Source organism: Parasteatoda tepidariorum, chromosome 10, assembly GCF_982258835.1.
Source record: "Parasteatoda tepidariorum strain Cologne lab strain chromosome 10, Ptep-v5.0, whole genome shotgun sequence".
Classification (NCBI taxonomy): Eukaryota; Metazoa; Arthropoda; class Arachnida; order Araneae; family Theridiidae; genus Parasteatoda; species Parasteatoda tepidariorum.
The window spans coordinates 57,477,741-57,500,242 of record NC_141764.1 but is presented as its reverse complement, the minus strand read 5'-3'; the positions used below and the strand labels follow the sequence as shown (position 1 = coordinate 57,500,242).

At 28.5% G+C, this 22,502-nt stretch overlaps 1 protein-coding gene across 1 annotated transcript; it reads right to left on the bottom strand.

Moving 5' to 3' along the window:
* Positions 1-6,117: 6,117 nt before the first annotated feature.
* Positions 6,118-21,833, bottom strand: LOC147802952 (uncharacterized). The gene is made up of 3 exons (XM_087152783.1): positions 21,561-21,833; positions 19,631-20,591; positions 6,118-6,317 (listed from the first exon to the last, which is right to left on the bottom strand). Exons 1-3 carry the CDS (start codon positions 21,831-21,833, stop codon positions 6,118-6,120), a joined length of 1,434 nt encoding a protein of 477 aa, XP_087008909.1.
* Positions 21,834-22,502: the final 669 nt, after the last annotated feature.

Here is a 22,502-nt window from a genome sequence, read left to right as displayed (position 1 = left end):
TGATCTTTCTCATGATCAATAAAAGCATTCGAATTCATGCTTATGTTGACTCCCCCCCCCCATGAAATACTAATGTGGGCTAAAGTAATATACATAAATTTACAAAACAAAAATTGCATATAAAAATAATTATTGAAAGCAAAGTATTTATGAATTTAAGTATTTTTGTTCATTTAGATTTAATAAAAAAAAATTTATTAACTTTTTAAATCCGATATTTTGTTTCATTTAAAATTTGTATTCTCAGTTAAATATTAAGAAGAAAATCTGTTTTTCTTTTTTAAATCATAATAAGAAATCAGCTTACTTCTAAATGTGATAAAAAAATCTTATTATTGTCGGTATTTTGTTCAAAATTTTAGCAAAATTCTTTTCGATTAAAAAAATGTAGCGATTTGTTTCTTTAGCGCCAATATTGGCCTCTTCCTTTCCAACATTGTGCACACAAATAACTTAAAGAAACCCAGTTTCCATGACAAAGGCTTGAGGTGAAACGGAGTATAATTCGATTTGAAATTTTACTACAAAAGCATTGAAGAATACATAGTTTTTTCGTGTAATTATGTGAAATTACAAACGAAAATGAGCCACATAAAACATGAAAATCAAAACAGAAGCTCAGATATCGATGAAAAGTTTTAATCCTAATGGAAAGTACTCACTATTGTAATTTTTATTTGTTCGGTAGAATGTAAAACACGGACCAAGAAAATTCAGTAAATTTGGCGGAAAGCAATTCTGCTTACAATTGCCGTATTTACCATTCATTTGTCACTAGTATTGCACTTCCAGCATAAAATAGATGTATTTCCTTATTTACTAAAGAAGAACTTATATAGATTTTAAAACATTTAATTATTCATACAATGAATACAGTTTCCAAGAATAAATTTGAAACTAACTCTTTTAGAACACACAATAAAATTTTTACAGGTAATATGAAAGAAATGAACTGTAATTATTGCAAATAAATTAGAAAAGTTTACTTACCTGCAAAAGAAATCGACAATTTCAAAAACAACTTGCATGAGATGATAGCAAGCTTCGACAGCAAAATCCGCCATTAGTCAACAGTTACAAAATAAGTTATCGGTCACAGTTAAAGTTTGTGCCTCTCTTAGTACGAAAGTTTGATGCAATTGATTGCGCCATGAGTATATTTCTCGATCATATTTACCGATTTACGGTGCAATCTAAATTAAAAAAAATTTTCCTTTATCCAATTTATGATGCAATTAGAATCTTTGCACCAAGTATTGGTTAAACATTTACCGAGTTTTTTCACAGTGTAGGTCTTGTTGTATTAGCAATTAATAAACGGCTTTTTTCACAATTAACAGTTTGAATATCTTGTAATTTATGGTTATTTGCCTGTTTTGCTTGAAGAACGTAAAATTGCAATTTAGGAATTTTATTGAGTCTTGAAGTAAAGACTTTGGCACAAATCTCTAAAGTCCAAATATTCAGTTCTTTATTTATAAAAAAGATAAAATTAAAATAATTTTAAGCATTCATTTTTATTTGGTTAATTGTTTTGACTGCGTTTAAACATGCTTTTAGAATTCTCATAAAATTGAAATATTCGATAAAGTTTAAGCATTTATCTGCTCTACTTCTGTTCGATTCAAAATATAAATGTGTATGTACTTATATCGTGGGTTAGTTAAGATTTAAAAAAAAATGTTATTTTGAGCAATAAGAATTAGTTAAATATTTAAATTGAATAACAGAAATATTTTAGCACTTATAAGAAAATAGTTTTTTTTTTAAAGTTATTTTTATTAAAATTTTTCGAAAAATAGTTGTTACTATTTTTTTTGTTTTACATTTACATTTAGGTGATGAAGTGTTTCATATTTATTTATTTAGGATTTTTTTTACAATTAATTTTCAATTCTTTTCAGTTTTAATAGCAATATTTCCTTTACTTTTTACACAGTCAAAATGGAATAACATGGTTCAAATATTTATTCAAAAAAATCTATCAATATAGTAGCATAAGGAAATGCATACACTTTTTTCCTTTTTTTAATCCAAGCAAATGAAATATTTTTTTCTTGGTATGAAATTTTTTCAAAATATTTTTTTGCATCTATGTTGAAAGAAAGTATCTTTCTAAGAAATCGTATCTGAATTTATTTAGAATATTTTTTATGTAAACTTGTAATTGGGAATCAAATTTCTAATATGATTGCGTCTCTATACGATACTTACCCTAATACAGAAAGCAAGCATAATTAAAAAATAAATTATTAATTTCCCAGTATTTTTTAAAGAAAAATATTTGTAATAACATCTATCCGAAAGAAACAACAAGAATCTCTAATGGTTATTATTCTGCATAATTTGTTTTTGGTTCCTGTCTCTGTAAGTTTTTTTTAAGTCAATATTTCTTATTATTTAATGTTGCTTAGTACTTGATAAGCTTCACTCTTAATTTCTTTATACATTATGAACTATCTTGCTACCTATATTTACTACCTAACAAAAATTAAGAATTGCAATAAAAATTATTTTGTCTCTTATTAAATAATGACAGATTTGGAAGGCATGAATGAGATGAAACGTAATTTGAAATATAAAAAGCAAAGTTGCATTTCCACGTGCTATGTAAAGGTTTCGAGAACAGCGTTAACAAGAGAATCAGCATTTATTACAATAAAGCAATATACCATTGCATTAAGATGAGCTGATGTGACTAGGGTGGAAAAAATTTTGTCATTGCCGAAATTGATTTTGTGGCCAAAATTCCAACAATGTGGAACAATTTATGATAATGGGATACTTCTTTTTTGCGAAATTTTGATAATGGGCACATCTCTCGCGTATGTCCATAATCAAGAGTACCATAAATATGTCAGTCATAAGAGTATGATTTATAGTTGATAAGAGCTATACTTATGAAAAGTGCTGTGTTATTAAAAAAATATAGGTCAAGGGTCGTTTTGTAATTGTCTGATTATAGTAAAAATTAATACTGCCTGTTTCGTGTTGGCTGGAACAAGATCAAGCTATGGAATAGCAAAGTTTGAACTTTTGGAATATAGCATGTAGCTAAAGACCACCATAACGTTCATAGTTTCTATAATACTCAGTAAAGAATTTACAATTCAAAACGAGCTGAACTAAGCTACTTCGGATATCGAATCGTCCCGCAGTGGACTGATCGTTAAGACACGGTTCCCAGCAGATCACCGAAGTCAAGCATCACTGGCTGCGGTCAGTGTGCGGGTGGGTGACCACTTGGATCAGTCTTCGTAGGGACCGAGGGTGTGCGGTACTGGTCCTCGTTAAACTGTGCTACCGTAAAGTACTCGACTTCTCGCGCAGGTCATCGGGCTACCAAAGCGGGGGTGTCATCCCCTCCGCAGAGGATCAAAATTGTGATGGCATGTCTTCGGATCATCCTCAGGGATATTTCCCAGACCGTCGCCAATAGCCCATTGTGCAGCTCTAGTGCGACGTAAATTAACAACAACATCGGATATCGAATCGAAGATACCATATAAAGTAACGAATGCCGTTGCAAGCATTTTTTAACTCGGTGTTACTAAATTTCTTTTCTACAAATCATTTTCCAAAATGTTTCCGTTTTTAAATATCAAAAACTGTCATGAAACTTCAAACATGAAAGTTTTTCTTATGTTGGTCAAAATGACTTGTTATAGCAGTGTTAGATACATCTATGATTATTTATTTCATTCATCAACACAAAGAATTAATATCATGATATAGTATACTTAGAAACAATTGAGGAAACAAAATGAGCTTTGATACTCATGGGTCACTTCAAAAACAACATAAGAAATGGCAAACAAACCACCAAAATTACCCCAATGGTGCATCTAAAATGCATTACGATTTAATATGACTAGAGAATTGTTGAGATTTCCACAACTTTTATACTTATTATTTTAAATAAAATGACACCTAAACACAAATACTCAATTAATGAAATATACTTAATATACTTATTTCTACAATAGCACTACAATTTACATTTATTTTCCTAAGGATTGGGCAAGTTGAAGTTTACGCCTCCAGTGTTTGCTAATATATCTTCCTTGTTAATGCAAACATTTTATTAAATACTAAACAGTATTTCAATTTAATAATATAACTGAATTGTAAATACTTTCATTTTAGTTAATTGTTCTTAAATTAAATATTATCTAGACATAAATAACCAATTAATGTTTATTAAACAGACCTGCAAATAGAATAAATTAAGGTGGAATATATAGCATATTTATGAACATTGTATTTTAATATCAGAAATAACATTAACTTTTAACGGAAAACAAAACTTTAAAAAAATAATTTCTTAAAATTTTTATTACTTGATAAACAAATAAGGCATTAATTTATACTAATGTTGCTAGCGTTTACAAATGCATTTCCTAGAACGAAAGATTAGAAATCCGTTTCTAATGAAAACCATTTCAGTTTCAATTCATTTAAGATAATTTGAAGTATTTAATGGGTAAACAGTATGCCTTTATTTCTATTTGTTTGAATATGCATAATGTACATTATGTTTTTTTTTCTTCTTTTCTCATATTCCTAATGCATAAATATTTACAAAGAAAATAATTTAGTAAATCGTGAAATTACTGTTCCTTTCAACACAAATATTTGTCATTAAATTTCGCTAAAACAAACATTTTATATTGACATATGAGATAAAATAATCTGAATTATAAATTTAAAATCATTTGGAAGAAATAGATCAAAGTATATATAGATACGAATGGAAGCTGTCATAAATTAATGACTAATTATAATCATTAAATATTAACTATTTAAGACATCATATATTAAATACAACACTTTTACAGTTTTTAAGGGTATATTTGAATGCAGTTGCACTTTAAAACAAGATTTTTCTTCACGAAATCCGATTTTTTTAACGAAGAAAAAAAAAACTTTTTTAGAACATTTATTATTTACTTTTTAAAATATAACAGATATTAATATTATGTTAAAGGTATTATGTAAAAACAACAATTTAGATTATAAATTTTAACCCTATAAATGTTAATATTTTATTCGCATTCGAAAAAGACGTGATGACGGTTCAAATTTATCGCTTAATTTTGATGAGTGGTATGAAAAATTGAAAAAATTAACTTACAACTACGTGCTTTCAAACATTTTATATCTGTTTCTCCTAACTTAAAAAATGCTTAGTTTTTTTTTTAATTATCAGAAGGAATTGTCATCATTATTTTTTTCCTTCATTTAAATTTTAAGCACACTTTGGCACATATTTTCAAACTGTTCATAATTTAGGAAGTAAAATGAAGAGACACATTTTTTACCATATTTTTAAGACTGTAATTGTAAAATAGTTTTTCTATTAACCTGTTTTAAAAATTTATCTCAAGGTACTAAAGTAAATTAAATATTGTATTAAGACATTAAAATCCTCATAGAAAATATTTTTTTCTTCAAAATTTGTTTTCAGGGATCCTGGATAAGAAATGTGTTTTGTAAAGCTATATATAATATAGGTTTTTAAGACTCACTCAAAAATTCTGAAAACCAGACTCCATCATCTGCTCATTTATTAAAATTTTCCTTCATAAAAAAGTCCACTTCAAAATGCATACTTATTATACTCGTTATTTGCCCAGAGCACATAGTAATAGGAGAGTTATTTTCTATGTTAGCTCTGCATAATCACTTGTCAGCAAAGTACAGGCAACGAAATTGTTTAAAATCTTTATTTTAAGCTGATAGCAGTGATCTCAAAGTGTAACTGATTCCAGTCAAATTTTGCTGAATTATTATTACTCAAGGACTTTTTTGAAAGTTAAGGTATAAAATTTGTTTTGTTTCTTCCCGTCTATTTCAGTATTATTGTAGAACTAAATCGAAAATTAAAAAGTGTAACATTATGCTTATAAATTATTTTTTTAACATAAAAGTGTGATATCTATTTTTTCAGTTTGAGGTTTTTGCGTTTTTATGCTATTTTATTTAAGGAATTCGTTAGGGTTTGTGAGGACCTGTTAATACGCAAAGTATCTCTTAATGTCTCATCTCATGAATACGTATGGCGCCCGCCCAGTACAAGAGTCAAATGATGCGGGCATGCAGGCACAAGATCCCGAGTTACAACCAACAGGGAGCATCAGAAATCGCAACGATAGGTAGACAAGATCTGTGAACAGTCCAACTCCAAATCCAGGCCCACTGAGTGGTGACACCAAACATTCTGCAAATGCATCCGAAGCCAAACTCACAATAGGAAGGAAACCACCTCATCGCGTCCCATTCAGTCTTCAGGCTGAAAGGCCAATGAGCTTTCTTTACTTAATTGAAACAGTTACAATTAAAAAAGCAATTAAAAGGGTTGTTAAAGTAACTTAATTTAAATATATTTAAAAACAGGATGGTGCATTTGGACAATTTACAAAATGTGGGAGAAACCACTTTAATGCCCTTCGGATCAGAAACTCCTCAGACGATGAAACTTAAACTTTATTCTCCATAATGCATCCGGCTTGAGTTGCTTTATTACTCTCTGCTTACTGGGGGAATGGACGACGTTCGGCAGTTTGTGATGATTTCATTGTTTTTGCATTTCTTTGAGCTATAGTCGAAGCTACAACACTTAAAGCATCTCATTGGCCATAAGTCATTTGGCAGTTACCTCGACCTTGACTTTTGGTTGTCTCAGGATCTTTTTCAAGCCCTCTGGGTTGACAGGCTACAACACTTAAAACATCTCATTGGCCTTAAGTTATTCGGCAGTTACCTGAACCTTGACTTTTGGCTGTCTCAAGATCTTTTTCAAGCCCTCTGGATTGACAGGCAAGACCCAATAGTTTCTTCCCTTTTGTTTTAATTGGGTACTTTAAGAAAGGCCACTTTCAGGTCATCATTTCAAAGCTTAATTGTTCCGACTAGTTTTTTTTCACGGTGTACTCTTCTTCAATGTTGTTGAATTCGGACTTTGAGCCTCGACGTTTCGAGCTTCGTTTTAACGTTTTATTCCTCAAGAGCTTGTCAAGCATGCCAATTTAATGCTTAGAGTCGATATGACTGATGACTTTCTCTCTGATGATTTGACTCATTTGATTCCTTTTTTCAATCTTTTGAGGTCGCGTTTAGTTGTAATATTTTTTATTGCTTCCTCTGCCGTTCTATTGCTCTCTTTTGGGTGGACCAATAGTGTCTGTCCTTTTCTTTTAGGCGTTATATCCTTTTTAACTGTGATCAGCATTGCTGCCACTTATGTGGAAGTTTCATTCTTAACCAAATTTATAGTGATTCTGTAGTGTTTTCTTTTTCACTTTCTCTGAAAATGATGATCTGCCCGTTTGTTTTTCTAGCTATTTATAGCTGTTCTTTTATAATGATTTCGCCAGGGATCAAAAAATTTCCTCTTTAAAGCCAGCTACGCTGATTGCATTTTATTGCATTTCGTCAAGTGTTTGCTCGTCAACGGAGTCTTCCGCACACTTCTTCTAATCCTCACCTACTCTGTCTCGCCAAAACCAATCAAAATTTAAAATTTAAAATTTAAAATTTAAAATTTAAAATTTAAAATTTAAAATTTAAAATTTAAAATTTAAAATTTAAAATTTAAAATTTAAAATTTAAAATTTAAAATTTGAAATTTAAAATTTAAAATTTAAAATTTAACCTCTTTGACTACTTGAAGTTATTTACTCTCGGCTCAAGAAATGGATGGTACAAACGGATCTTATTCTAAAGCGTTCTTTACTGCACTTCGACAAGGAGTAGTCACTGAGTCATTGTCGGACACCGCCGGAAGGAAATTTCTCTTGAATCACTTCATATTTTACACTATATTATTATTCAACTCTTTGTTCGAGCGATCAATGGGAGAGTTATTTTAGATAAAACTGAATTAGACACAAATTAGACCAATAACATCATCTTAAAATACTAGATTAATTGTTCAGTTTCAAAATTTTCACTCGGATATTCAGGAGATCGGGGTTATAACCCCGCCGCCAAAACTTCTCCTATCCCTAACTTCACGTGAATAAAGCTTCATCAATCCATAACTTCGTGAGTACAATACTTTTCTGGTCAAAAACTTAAAGATGAAAATAATAAATGTAAAAACTATATCTAATTTAATGTTTTTACTTTTATTATAATTAAATTAATTACGAATTTATGGTTTGAAAACATTAATTTTTCCAAATTTTTAATGAACGTTTTTATTTTATTTTTAAATTAAAAGAATAAAATTTAATAAAAATACTTATTTTACTATTTTTACTTTTACTGAAATTATATTGATTATGAATTTAAATATGTTAACTTAATATGTAAAATAGTTGGTATTAAAATTTTTCATAAATTAATTATTAAATATTATAGAAAAAATTGTAAATTATTTTACGAATTATTCGAAAAGAATGAAGCTTTGACACATTAACTTGCATTAAGCATTATTATCTATTTTATTACTTATTAAGCATTTTTAATCTATTTTTTAAAATTAGAGTAATAAAATAGATATAAAAATACAGTTTTAATTATTTAAAAACCAACATAAGTATGGATTTAAAACTTTAAAAAATAGGTTTTATTAAAATTAATGCATAAACACAGGCGTTCTAACATAGTTTTGTACGGGAAGTTTAGAAAGGTGAAGTTTCGGTGACAAAGCTTTGACTCATTACCACCATCGGGTACTTGTTGCTAGGTTTGTTTTTTTCGTGTTGTAGATCGCATTGGAATTATAAAATAAAAATGCTTACTAATTAAATGTATTTAATTGTAATGTGTAATTTTTTTTCTAGCGTAAAACTTTTTTCTTCTTCTTCAAATTAGGGTTCTGTTTTGCTTTAACCTTACTCGTAGGGGTGATTAGAAGAGCTAATATCGACATGTACTATTAACGCTTGTAAATGAAATATTCCAATTGTGTTAAGTTAATTAATTTGATGTACTCTAAAATAAATAAAAAATATGTATTGCATTTTCTGTTTCATTCTTTTCATTCAATAGTACTTTTCAAACAAATATAACGTTAATCACAGAATTTTTTTAAGAAATAAAATTTAATTGGAATGAAAATAATTTATATTTTGCATATTTAAAGAGAAAAATAATACCAATACCGAAAAGATTGGATGGGCCATAAAATAAAAAAACGAAATCACTGCAAATTCAATTCTTCTGCTTAGAATATTGCATGTTTTTAATTCTCTTTGAATTAGAATGGGATTTGAAACAGAGCCAAAGAAGCAAAAGAAATTTCTGAATATTTAAGAGAAAGATTGATGATAAGAATTATCTTTTCCTCCGCAAAAGAATTATTGAGTTCATCTATTGTTTACGCTTGATACCAATTTAATGGGACATACATAAAAAAGAAGAAGAAAAAAACATGCTTATGTTCTGCTCAAAACACAATTTTACAAAGAACGAAACAAATACATTATATTTAGGAATAAAAAAAATAGTACAATTTTTCAAGCGGAATGAAGCTAATAACAAAAATATGTTCAGCATTAGCTAATGATAAAGCATTGTAAGTTTCAGAAATAATTTGAATAGGATTTTAAATTACGGTTTAAGAAGAAGTCGTATTTTACTTTTGCCATTAATAGTATGAAATATTCTGTATCATATAAATTAACAGCGAAATTTATAATTTAATAAAATGTTTTACCTAAAAGTATTTTAACTGCCTTTAACATGTCTTACGCTTTCGTTATCAAAATCCAAACTGACGGAATTCAAATGTAGATTCAAATAAAATTATTATTAAATAAAATAAAATTATTTAGTTTTTTCAATGTAAATCAAAATTTGATAAATGCTTGCCTAAAGCAATGCTCTTTCCTCATATTATTTTTACCTAGCTCTCTAAATTACATTGGGATTGAAATTCATTGGTATGAAAAAAAAGTTTATATACAAGTAATTGGAATTCATGTCCTGCAATAAAACTAATTTGGGAGAAACCCGAAGAAAGATAGACCTTAATCTTAATTCAGTAAAGCGTAAATAGGAAAATTAACCTAGTTTTTTACTAATGTTTGTATCCAGAATTAGTAAAGAAAAACAGAGGTGAAATTTCTTTGAAAGTTATAAAATATATGTATTTAAAATAAATATTTGACTTTTGAAGCAAACATGATAAACAAAATAATCCTTGTTAGAGTGAAACAAAAATGTAGTTCGATAATAATACACATCAAAAGAAAATGTAAAAAAAGTTTACGAACCATTCTTTCTCCCTTTTCAAAAGACTGAGGGCGATTTCTGTTTATGTCATTTGTATTTCGTTTTGTAATAATTCCTACATCTTTATTTCTGTTTTTTCTCATTCTGTTTTGTTTTATTCATATTCATATGTAGCACAAAGTATACCTCAGGATCATTCGGACTCCTTTGACCTCATTGCTCCAAATCACCTGTTTTAATTTTCCTAAGTAATTGACGTTATATATATTCGCAAAACGTTTTTTATGCAGTGAAATATTTTTGGTAATGGAGACTAGTTATTCCTCACATAAATATTCAATTTTGTACAACTCTTAGTATTGCATTTAAATGTATCTAAACAACTAAGATATCTTAAATTCCAAAGATCCAAAATCACTTCAAGTAACAAATTTAAACTATAAGAACTCAAAATGACAGTTATTTTGTTAAATGCATAGCACCGAGTTGTACCTGAGAGCGTTTTTCTTGCTTAAAGAATTTGAAGGAATTTTTTTAATAAAAATTATGACAACAGACAAAAATATAATAAATGTTGCTAAACAAAAATTAAAATTGCTTGAATTAATTACTTGAATTTTCAAACTAAAATATCTTCAAGTCCAAAAAACAAAATTCACTTCAACTAAGCACTCAAAATGAGTGTTACTTAGTCAAATGTGTAATAACTCCATGTTGTACCTTGTATTGAGTTTTCTTGTTCATAAGCATTTGCTTTTCTATAATGCGTAGCAGAATTTGCTTATTGAAGAATATAGCAAAATAATTATAACAACAGATAAAGATATATTTTTTTCTTTAATCTAAGTTTCTTGAATTACTACTTGAAGTATCAAACTAACTATAATCACTTCGAATTCAAAGATCTAAATACTCTCCAAATAACAAATATAAACGATAAGACCTTAAAGTGAGTGCTATCTAGTTGGTCTAATACTCAAAATGAGTGGTGCTAGCACTCAAAATGAGTGTTATTGGATCAAATGTATAATAACTCCATGTTGTACCTCGTATTGAGTTTTCTTGTTTATAAGCATTTGTTTTTCTATAAGGTGTGGCGGAATTTGTTTATTGAAAAATATAGTAAAATAATTATAACAACAGATAAAGATATATTTTTTTCTTTAATCTAAGTTTCTTGAATTACTACTTGAAGTATCAAACTAAATGAAATCACTTCGAATTCAAAGATCTAAATGCTCTCCAAATAACAAATATAAACGATAAGACCTCAAAGTGAGTGCTATCTAGTTGGTCTAATGTATAATACTGTACCTAGGACTGGCTTTTCATTCTTGCTTAAAAACATTTTTTTTTCTGGAATGTCCGACTAACTTTGTTCATAAAAATTTATAGCCGCCGAAAAACGTATGACATATTTTTCTAAACAAAATCCGAGTTACTTGAATTATTACTCTATTAAACTGCTACCTTGGAGTAGCAAATCTTTAATTTGTAGTAAAAATTGATGTAGAACACTTATAAAGTGATACATAAAAAATACAAATTTTAAAACGCGTCTTAAACATAAAAAAGGAGAAGAAAAAAACTTGTAAAGTAAACGACTGAAAATTCACATTTAATATTTACTTGTAAGAAGCATTTTTTTCGCAATTAAATACTCAAAATAAATTATGTAGTTATGCACTCTTCCATGATAAAGTGCAATCCAATGAAGTATACTTTTTAAAAAAAAATTCTCGTGCTTAGAGTCTTGACCGAACAAGAAAAAGAAAGTTAAGGGTTAGAGAAAGCAATAATTAGTTACTGTATTCGTCACGACTTCTGCAACTCCCAACGCACTATATCATGAGAATTTGAAAGTAGAAAAGATAGGCATCTCATTAATTTTACGAGTTACCGCGTCTTCTAGAAATCGGAGACTCATTATTCACTGTCTCTTCGACTCAGCGTATTTCCCAAGACATATTAAGATGCAGAAAAATCAAAGCTTGTCGAAAGAAACGCTGAATCCCAGAAGAAACTCTTTTGGAGATGGGGATTTGAAAGTTTTCCGTGCAGATTCATTTGTAAGTCGGACGCCTTCCATTTAAAATTTCTGTTTGTAGAAAGAAGTAAGTTTTATGCACGGAATTGTTAAAAATATTTTTACATGGTGTGCCTTTACTTATTTAGAAAAATTATGAAATACAACATACACTTCAAAATTAATGCAATAATAATACTAAGGCAAATTTGAATTATACTGTTTTATGAACAAAATCTAGTATTGACCCTCTAGGCTGCAGTTGTTTCTTTCACATTTATTTTTTTAATTTTTTCGTAGGCAACTTAACGTTTTTTTATATTAAATCACTTTTGTTTCTTCACATTCACGTTTGGCAAGTCTTGAAATTACAGTTGAAAGGCTTAAAATTACGTAAATTTTTACAATAATAATTACCGTGAAATCACTGAGTCATTCTAATTGAAAAACGATACTGTAAAAATTATGGTTCAATGTTTAACGATAAAATTGAATTTCACTGAAAAATGGATCTTACGGATGATTTACCAAAAACGAATTGTTAGTAAAACGTAATTTGATACGGAATTGTTAACAGTGTGGTTTGAAATTCAATAATTTTTGAAGCCTAGAGAATGTTATAAAATTAAGTAGATTAAGGTATCCTTCACTGCCCCGGTTATCAGTTAGATTATAATTCTTTTGAAAGTAGATGGTATAAATAATGAAATAGGGGAATTATATTTTTTGGCTATTTATCAAAACTTGAACTAAGTATAATTATTGTATTAATACAGATTGAAAAAAGAATAATTAGTTCATGAAATTATGCGGAAAATAAAAGCATAACGTATAATTTGAAATACCATCACAACATAGACAACATATTATTTTAGAATTATTGAAAATATTTATAATTCGGTAACTAGTGTTTGTTATGTGGCTGAACTGTGGTTTGAGATCTACAATTTCCTTTGAAAATTAACTAATATCTTTATTTACAAACAAATTAAAGAGTTACATATATATTTGATTGTAAAACTGAAATTAAGCTTAAAAAAGTTAAATTGCTGTCTTTCTGTATTTATGTAAAAAAAAATAACATACTATAATTTACTCCAACAATCCACTTAAGATATTTAAATAGATGTAATGTCCTTCAATTATGTGCTGGTAATACTTGCGTAAAAATTTGGGGCTCACTCTTATGGGAAATAAATAATAAATGGAATTTATTGCAGGATTATAAAGTTTGAAATTAATTTTTCAATAAAAATATATGCATTTTATCTGATATTTGGTCCACTATATGATTGGTTGAAATTTAAAATTTGCTAAGAAATAGAAGAACAAAATGAAACTTTGAAGTTCATAAAATGTTAACCAGGAAGATCTAAACGCATTATGTTGTAGAAAATTCGACTATATGTTTTTGATTCTTTTTATTTAATTTTGATACGTAATTTAAGCATCTAATAATAATAATAATAATAATAATAATAATAATAATAATAATAATAATATATATATATATATATATATATATATATATATATATATATATATATATATATATATATATATATATATATATATATATATATATATATATATATATATATATATATATATATATATATATATATATATATATATATATATATATATATATTATAGAAAGAGGGATATAAAAGCATTAAGCATTTGACTTTTCCCTTATATATAAGGGAAAAGTCAAATTACGTGAATAAAATAGAGCGATGCATTTCCCATATTCTCCCAAATTCAAATTTTAGGGCGCTGGTATACTTTAAAAAATAATAAAACTAGAATTTCATGAAACTTTCTCGTAGACGACACAGTTTTTCTAATAATTTTTTAAAGTAACTCCATCAGCATGCAGAATCTTAGTTGAAAAAAAAATCTGGTAGTATTTCAAATTCTTGATATTTTCAATGGATTGTTCTATATTGAAACTATTATCAACGCATGAAAATAATTGCAGTAAGAAAATTAACAAGAAATTTCAAGAAAAACTTTTTTTGTATAAAAAAAATCCGTGTTTAATAACCTTCAGTATGCATATATGATAAGAAAATAAATTTATGGTACAATGTTTAAGTATGATTCACGATGTGAATAGATTTATATTAAGAAAATATGAGAAAAATATACTTTTGACTTAACTGGAAATTTGCAAAGTTACGTATTTGTGTAAAAATTATAAAACACTGAATTAACATTTTGCATCAATACCAATTTAACGTTCTGCTGTTTTTTTAGTCCGACCTCTGGGACGCCTTCGGGATGGTCCTATGTGTCAGCACTCCACTTTTTTTAGGTCTTCGCCTTTTCTTTTCGGAATTTACTGATCCGGCATTGATTTGGCGCCTCTCCCTTTTTTTTGGTTTGTGGTAACAAAATGTTACCTTTTCTTTCATATTTTTTAAAACTTCTTTGAATTGTTTCTTTAATCAATATAAGACGCCCGGTGGCTGAGCAGCAGCGCTTCGCGCTGTCGTGCCACGGGTCCCTGGTTCAATCCTCGGGTCGGGCAAGGTTGTCTCAGCCTTTCATCCCTTCAGTGGGTCGATAAATGAGTACTAAGCATGCTTGAGAACTAAACACTGGGGGTTCCACGTTCGGCTGACCACCTGACCGGAACATCTGCTCCTGCACCCCAGAGCCCAAGGTTAAGAAAACTGAGATGGGCACAGTAGGCCTTGGCCTTCTATGGGCTGTCGCGCCGCTGAGTTTTCAGTTTTAATGAATGTAATGGCAACCTATTCTTTTAGAATTTAATTTGTAATTTAACAGTTGATGATGAACCCTTTATCTTTGTTCAGCTGTGGTTCATTCCAACATTTATGTATCGGGCAGCACACCTTGCTGGCAAAAGTCAGCTTTCTTTTATTGTTAAATGTTCGAATATATTTTTGGATAATATTAATGATGTTTTTTTTAATCAATATAAAATAAATTATATTTTTACCCTACCAATATGATTGTTTTCGGCCTGATTTTGTTGTTGTTCAAGTCACCTTTTTCTAGTTCATATTTTACCTTGTTGTGCTTCTACATAAAATGGGTGAGTAACATAATTATTCTGTTTTCCCTCCTTTTGTCCCAGATCTGAACTCTATTTAATGTATATCTTGTGTTTTAATGTGTTTTATATGTGTCAGGATGCTTTTCATTAGTCTTATGTTCTCCCCACTGACTTAAGGCTCGTCATCACTTGGGTTAAAATGACCGAGAAGAGCCCATCACGGTTTTTGCGGTATAACACTATACTTCCCCTAACACTGTACTACCACTATACCTCTGTACTTTCCCTCCAAATCACTCTAACGTTAATTTAGATTTTAACCCTCTTTTCTTTTTAAAGCACTTTAACATTCAACTTAAGTTAATCAAATAATAAATTAATCCTATATTAATTTTCCTCTCTGGTACACTTGATTAAAACATTTCACGGGAAATTATTTCCACCCCAGTCATGTCAGATCATCTTGATTCCCTTGAATCTTTTTTCTTCTTTCATATAAATGCTCATCTTCTTGTTTATGTCAATAGTTCATCACCAATCCTCCGTATTGCGTGGAAATGCATTGTACCCCGACTCTCCCCTTTTCGTCAAGCTTTTTTTTTTGTTCTATTTTTTCATTTTTTTCTGTTTCACTCTCGGCTTCTGATGTTTTCCTAATTTTGCTTCTCATCCTTTTTTTCCTGCTTTTGTTTCTACTCATTCACGTCTGGAAAGTTTTGAAAATATGAGCTTATTTGTGAAACATATTTACTATTATTCCTATCTGCTTATTTTTCGTTGTCAGTAAAATGTTTCAGTCAACTAAAATCTTACCGCTTCAGTTTGCTGAAATATTTAAGGCTGTTTGCATTTCTTAAAATAAATATAGCTGTTTTTTTAAAAATTAAAATTTCGCTAAACAATGTAATTCAATTTGTATACAGTAAGTTCAATAATTTTTTTAAATTTATTTACAACGTCCATAGTGTTAAATAATGGGAAAAAAACAATTTAAAATGCGTAATTTATATTTTGTTATTCCATTATGGTTATATTAAATAAAATAAATATTTATTTGATAGAAGTGATAGCACTTACTGCTTTCTTTTGACCGCGTTGTAAAAAGTAAGTAAAAGTAAGTGAACAAAACCATTTTTTGTCAATTTTCCGCTCTAAATAGTTCAGAGTTTCTGCTATTCTTTTTTACGTTCGATAGTAACATTTTATGGCAAACATTAAGAAAACGCTTTACACATACAAATCGATATTTTAGTGTTAAACAGTTTTAAGATGATTTTAATGGAAACTTCATACTCAAAAACTGCAGTTTGGTATAAAAACAAATGTATCGATATTTTTCCAATTTGCCTTATTACGCAATTATGAAATAAATACGTTAATTCTGAATTCTGTTAAATTATTTTTTCAGTCTTCATTTCAGATAATTTAAAATTTTATTACATTTTTTGACTATATATATTTTTTGCAATGTGTATCAGAGTTTTGCGTAGAAAGGAAAAATGTATACTTTTTTTATTTTTAATCAAGCTTTCACTCCTAAGTAATGCTTTAAGAGTACACGAATAAGCAACTAAAAATATTGGTTTCATGAATGAACCAATATTTTTAGTTGCGATTATCTTCTCTCTCTCTCCCTCTCTCTCTCTCTCACTCTCTCTCTCTGGTCCGAAGCAGGGAAAAAACAAAATTTTACGAATGGGATTAAATTTTATGCAATTAAATAAATTTTAAACTCTTATCTATTCAAACTAGGAGTTTGTGTTAAAGAAACATACATTTTATATTATAAATTTCTAGGATTCTTAAATCTTTGAAATTTCTAAGATTTTTTTTTTCTGATCTCAATTCTCACTTACTAAATTTTTCCTTTATTGCTAAGTTAAATACCAAGGATAATAGCTTAGAAATACTTTAGATGCTTTAACAGTTTCAAGAATATGCAAACAACAAAATTGTTTCATCTATTATTAAGCTCATTAGCATCAAGTAAAATCCTCCTAAATACATTTTAATCTTTATTCATTATATTGCAAAAAAATTACTCTTCAATATTTACTTGTTTAGAACCACGACGGTAATGTTAAAATAAAGAAATTAATTAAAATGATGCTTAAGACCCTTTAAAGTTGAAAACGAAATTGAAAAATTTTAATTTTTATTTAACTTTGTGTTAATAACTGTATTTCTTAAGGATACAATAGAAAAAGTTGCTTTATATCTGCGTTGTTTTAATTTTAATTAATGTTCTAAAATAACCATTGAATAGTGATTAGTTAGGTTTTTTCAAACCAATTTAAAAAAGTTTATTTAATTTTCTAATTGTATTTGAGAATACTTTGCTTGTATTAAAGGTATAATTGATCTTTGTTTTTAATTAATTTTTTTATTTCACTGAATTTTTACTGTTTTCGAGCCATCTGTAGTAATTAACATTTACAAGTTTTGTACATTTGGATTAAAAATAAAATTTCTTTTTATAAGTGTCGAGTAAATTATATCATTACACTAAGGAATTATATTGTTACCTACAATGTATTAACCAAAGAACTAGAATGTATTATAAATGTTTTATTTTTTAATATATTAAAAACGCAAAATATTTTAAAGAATAAACTAACAAAAAGGTTTATTTGCATATAAATCTTTTATACACTATAATTCAACCAAATTTAATTTCGATCAAATTTAACCTGATTCAATAACATTATACTGCATGAAATTTTAATAATTTTGAATATTACAATTTTCATTTCTAACTATCTAGTAACTTGATGTAATTATATTTTCATATTGTTATTTAGATCTTTATATCTTTATACTGTGTTTGCTTCGTTTATAAAGAGTGGGACTCTAAATTTTAAGAAATTTAATCGGAGATTTTGTTAGAAATTAAAGGGCATGCATAATTTGCATGCGTAAAACAAATAAAAATGAACTAAAACGTACTGAATTAGTAAATAATTTTGTATTGTCTTGAATATCTCGTATACATCCAGAAATTAGTCTGATTTTTTTTCAATAAAATTTTTGATATCGTTTTTTTTCTACTTATGTAACAGGGAAAATACGCACTTTGATAATAAGTGAGGTTTCAGAATCATATAAAGCACAAAAATCTTTTTTCGGTATTCTTCAGTTTTATTTTATTTAATTTTGGTTGCAATTCTTCACTTCTTTTTTAATTAAACTTTATAAGTACATTTCCTGTTATAAAATGATTTCTGTCCCCTTAATAAGAAAATATAAAAATTTTACAATTGCCATACACTTCTTTTCAATTTCCATTTTCGGAATTAAATTTGATAGTTTCAAAAATTATTTCATTCGTAAACCAAAAATGTTCTGTTTCACGTATTTAGAATTTTGAAAACTTTAAATTTTAAATATTGAATTATAAGCGCTAACGAGAAAACATCAGAAAACTTTTTTTACTTCTGATCGTGTATGAAAATTGCTTTTTCAAATTATTTCTGAAATCATTTGTTTGTAACTTTATGTATATAATTATATTTTTTCCATTTGTTATGGTTAGGATGAGCAACGTAATTAGCATATGTAAATGAATGATACGACATTGCATTTTGGAATACTATTAAACTCGAAGCTTTTGTTTTTGGTTTTATCAATAACACAATTATTATTTCAGGAGAATCTTGCTTATTGTATAAATAACTCCATTAAACATAGGAAAGTTTTTAATTTAAGCAATATAACTCGCCACCCTTATTTTATAAAAAAGAGTATTATACATCATCGATCTGAGGTAAACGAAGATAGCTCCTTTGAGTTACTAATATTTTATTTAACATATTTACATTTATATACAAGTTGGTTTGATTTACAAGAAGCATCATCACAGCAGGTGATGAGAGAAATACTGACAGGCTGTCATGTGCGTGCTGGTATTCATACAATTCTAATATGATGACGTCAGAACACTTATTTCAGTTCACTTCAAAAATAAGTAAAAACACAATTGATTAAAGACAAACAGATAACAATATGAAATAAACTTGATTTTACGATGAGCGTCGAACCTATCACCACACAGTATCCCCCCAGTGACAAAGTCACGATACCAATAATGATTGTTTAAAAACAATCATAAAATACAAAGTAGTAAATTGAAATATATGTCTTAATTAGGAAAAAAAATTAACTTGGAAATTGGAATACAATTAATAGATACAAAATATTTAGATGCTTTTATATTCCATACTCTTTAACAAAATATTTTGGGAAATGCACACGGCGACCAGATTTTGTTACAATTGGCTTTTCTTCCTTTGTTGGAGATAATTGCTTTTCGACCATTGGAATTTTATTTATTTTTAATTTCTCAGAAATTTGAAAAGCTGGTTTAATTCTATCTATTGAGACAGTTATTTTCTTACCTTGAAAATCAATAATAAAGGTTTTTTCAGAACGTTCAATTACACGGTGTGGTCCGGTGTATGCAGGGGATAGTGGAGGACGAATTTTATCTACTTTTAAAAATATATGAGAACAAGATTTTAAATTAGGATTAATATAGAACTTATTTTTACTGTGTGCTGATGCTGGTACAGGACTTAATTTTCTCATTGCGGCCATTAATTTTGTGACATAATTTTCTGTTACTGGTGGAGATAAAGAATTTGCGTTTAAAAGATCCGAAGGTAGACGTAAGGAAGTACCATAAACAAGTTGTGCACAAGTTGCGTTAATATCAGCTTTTAAAGCTGTGCGAATACCTAATAAAACAATTGGTAAAATTTCGGTCCATTTATTATTTTCCTGTGCTATTATAGAACTTTTGAGTTGTCTATGAAATCGTTCTATCATTCCATTACTTTGCGCGTGATATGAAGTAGTATGGATGTGGTTACTGCCTAAGATATTAGTGAGATTTCGAAAAAGAGTTGATTCAAAATTTCGGCCTTGATCGGTAGTTATAGTAACGGGAGTGCCAAATCGAGAGATCCAACCGTGAATAAGTGCTTTTGCGGTGGTCTCGGCAGTCATATCCGTAGTAGGGATAACTTCTGGCCATCTCGTGAATCTATCTATTATTGTAAGGCAGTATTGCTTACCTTCAGAAATAGGAAGTGGGCCAATAAAATCCAGATGAATATGGGAAAATCTTGCGTCGGGTTGAGCAAATGTACTAAAAGGAGCTTTAGTGTGTTGAAAAACTTTAGCTCGCTGACATTTCTCACAAGAACGAACTTTATTTTTGATATCCACTTTCATGTTGGGCCACACAAATCGTTTAGAAATTAAATTTGTAGTTGAATATATTCCAGGATGAGAAAAATAATGTAAATTATCAAAGATAATTTGCCTGTATGATTTTGGAATAAAAGGTCTTGGATACTTAGTTGAAAAATCACATATTAAATTAACATCTTCCAAAGAAAAGTAATGTTTTTCTAATTTTAAAGATGAATTATTTGAATTTAATATTTCTTTTAATTCTGAATCTTTATTTTGTTCTTGTTCTAGTTTTTTAAAGTCTAGAAATGGAGGTTTTGAAATTGCATTTATTTCTATTCGCGATAGAGTATCAGCAACTGAATTAGATTTTCCTTTTACATGTTTAATATCAGTTGAAAATTGAGAAATATAATCAAGATATCTGAATTGGCGAGGGGAACATTTTTCAGGTTTTTGTTTAAACGCATATATTAGAGGTTTTTGGTCAGTAAAAATAGTAAAACTTCTACCTTCAAGCATGTGACGAAATTTTTTTATTGACGCGTATATTGCCAATAATTCGCGATCGTATGTTGACCAATTTTGCTGACTTTTATTTAATTTTGTTGAGAAAAATGCAATTGGTTCCCACTCATTATTTTGATATTGCATTAAAGAACTGCCGATTGCAAAATCAGACGCGTCAGTCCACAGACTTAAATTAGCACCAGGTATAGGATATTTTAATAGAGTTGCATCGGCTATTGCTTGTTTTGCATCAGAAAAAGATTTGTTTGAAGTATCGGTCCAAATTAACGGTAAATCAGATTTTTTTGATGATTTGTTAGATTTCTTAATATTTCGTTGTCCTTCTAAAAACTTGGTTAAGGGTGATAAAATATGAGCTGCATTAGGAATAAAGCGTCTATAAAAATTAAATAATCCTAGAAATCTACGTAATTGAGTAATCGTATTTGGTTTTGGAAAATTTAGAATTGCATTAACGCGATCACTTAAAGGTTCTATGCCTTTTTCGGAAATTTTAAAACCTAAAAATTGTAAACTATTCTGACCAAATAAGCATTTAGAGGGATTTATTGTTAAACCAAAATACTGCAGTCTATCAAAAAGTGATTTTAAATATTTTACATGCTCTTCGGGGGTTTCGGAAGCTATTAATATATCATCTATGAAAGCGTAAACGCCTTCCAAGCCTCTAGTTACTTCGTCAATAAAGCGTTGGAAAGTACTGGCTGCATTGCAAAGTCCGAATTGCATACGAGTACTTTCGAATAATCCAAAAGGAGTTATTATTGCAGTTTTATGTACATCTTCATGGGCTATAGGTATTTGATGGAAAGCTCGAATTAAATCAATGTGAGAAAATATTTTAGTTCCATGTAGTTCACTAGTAAAATCCATAATATTAGGAATTGGATATTTATCTTTAATAGTTTTTGAGCGTTTAAAGCTCGATAATCACCTACTGGACGCCAGTCCAAACTATTTTTCTTGGGAACTAAATGTAAAGGTGATGAAAAATTACTTTTGGATGGGCGCATGTGGCCTAAATCTAACATATGTTGAAATTCCATTTTTGCTATTTTTAGCCTATCAGGCGCTAGACGCCGAGGTTTAGCAAAAACTGGTGAACCAAAAGTTTCTATATGATGTACAACATTATGCTTAACAATTTGGTCTGAGCAAATAGGTTTCGTTATTTCAGGATATTCGTTTAACAATTTTTCATAATAATTTTCACCAAGAACAGTTTTAATTGAAATAATGTCAGAAGTTTTAAAAATACAATGAGAATTTAATTAGTAGTAATATCATTTAAGCAACGTTTTCTAATATTAGGTTTAAGATTAAAATAGTATAAAAAATCTGCATCTATAATATGATTAGTTATATCACAAATATAAAATGGAAAATTAAACTTTCGTCTAAGACCGAAATCTAAAGTTAACAATTTCTTACCGTATACTTTTATGATGGTATTGTTCGCAGCTTTAAAAGTCTGAATAGGAGAAAGAGTTTTTTCTTTTTTATTTGCTGGAATAATTGAGCAGTCACTTCCGGTATCCACTA

Excerpts from the sequence above, each read along its gene's own strand:
- LOC147802952 (XM_087152783.1), bottom strand. The coding sequence starts at position 21,833 with ATGGATTTTACTAGTGAACTACATGGAACTAAAATATTTTCTCACATT. Across the intron at positions 20,592-21,560 it reads CCGAAACCCCCGAAGAGCAT|TATCCAAGACCTTTTATTCC; the intron begins GTAAAATATTTA and ends TTTTCAACTAAG. Across the intron at positions 6,318-19,630 it reads CTTTATTATTGATTTTCAAG|TAAAGAAAGCTCATTGGCCT; the intron begins GTAAGAAAATAA and ends GTTTCAATTAAG.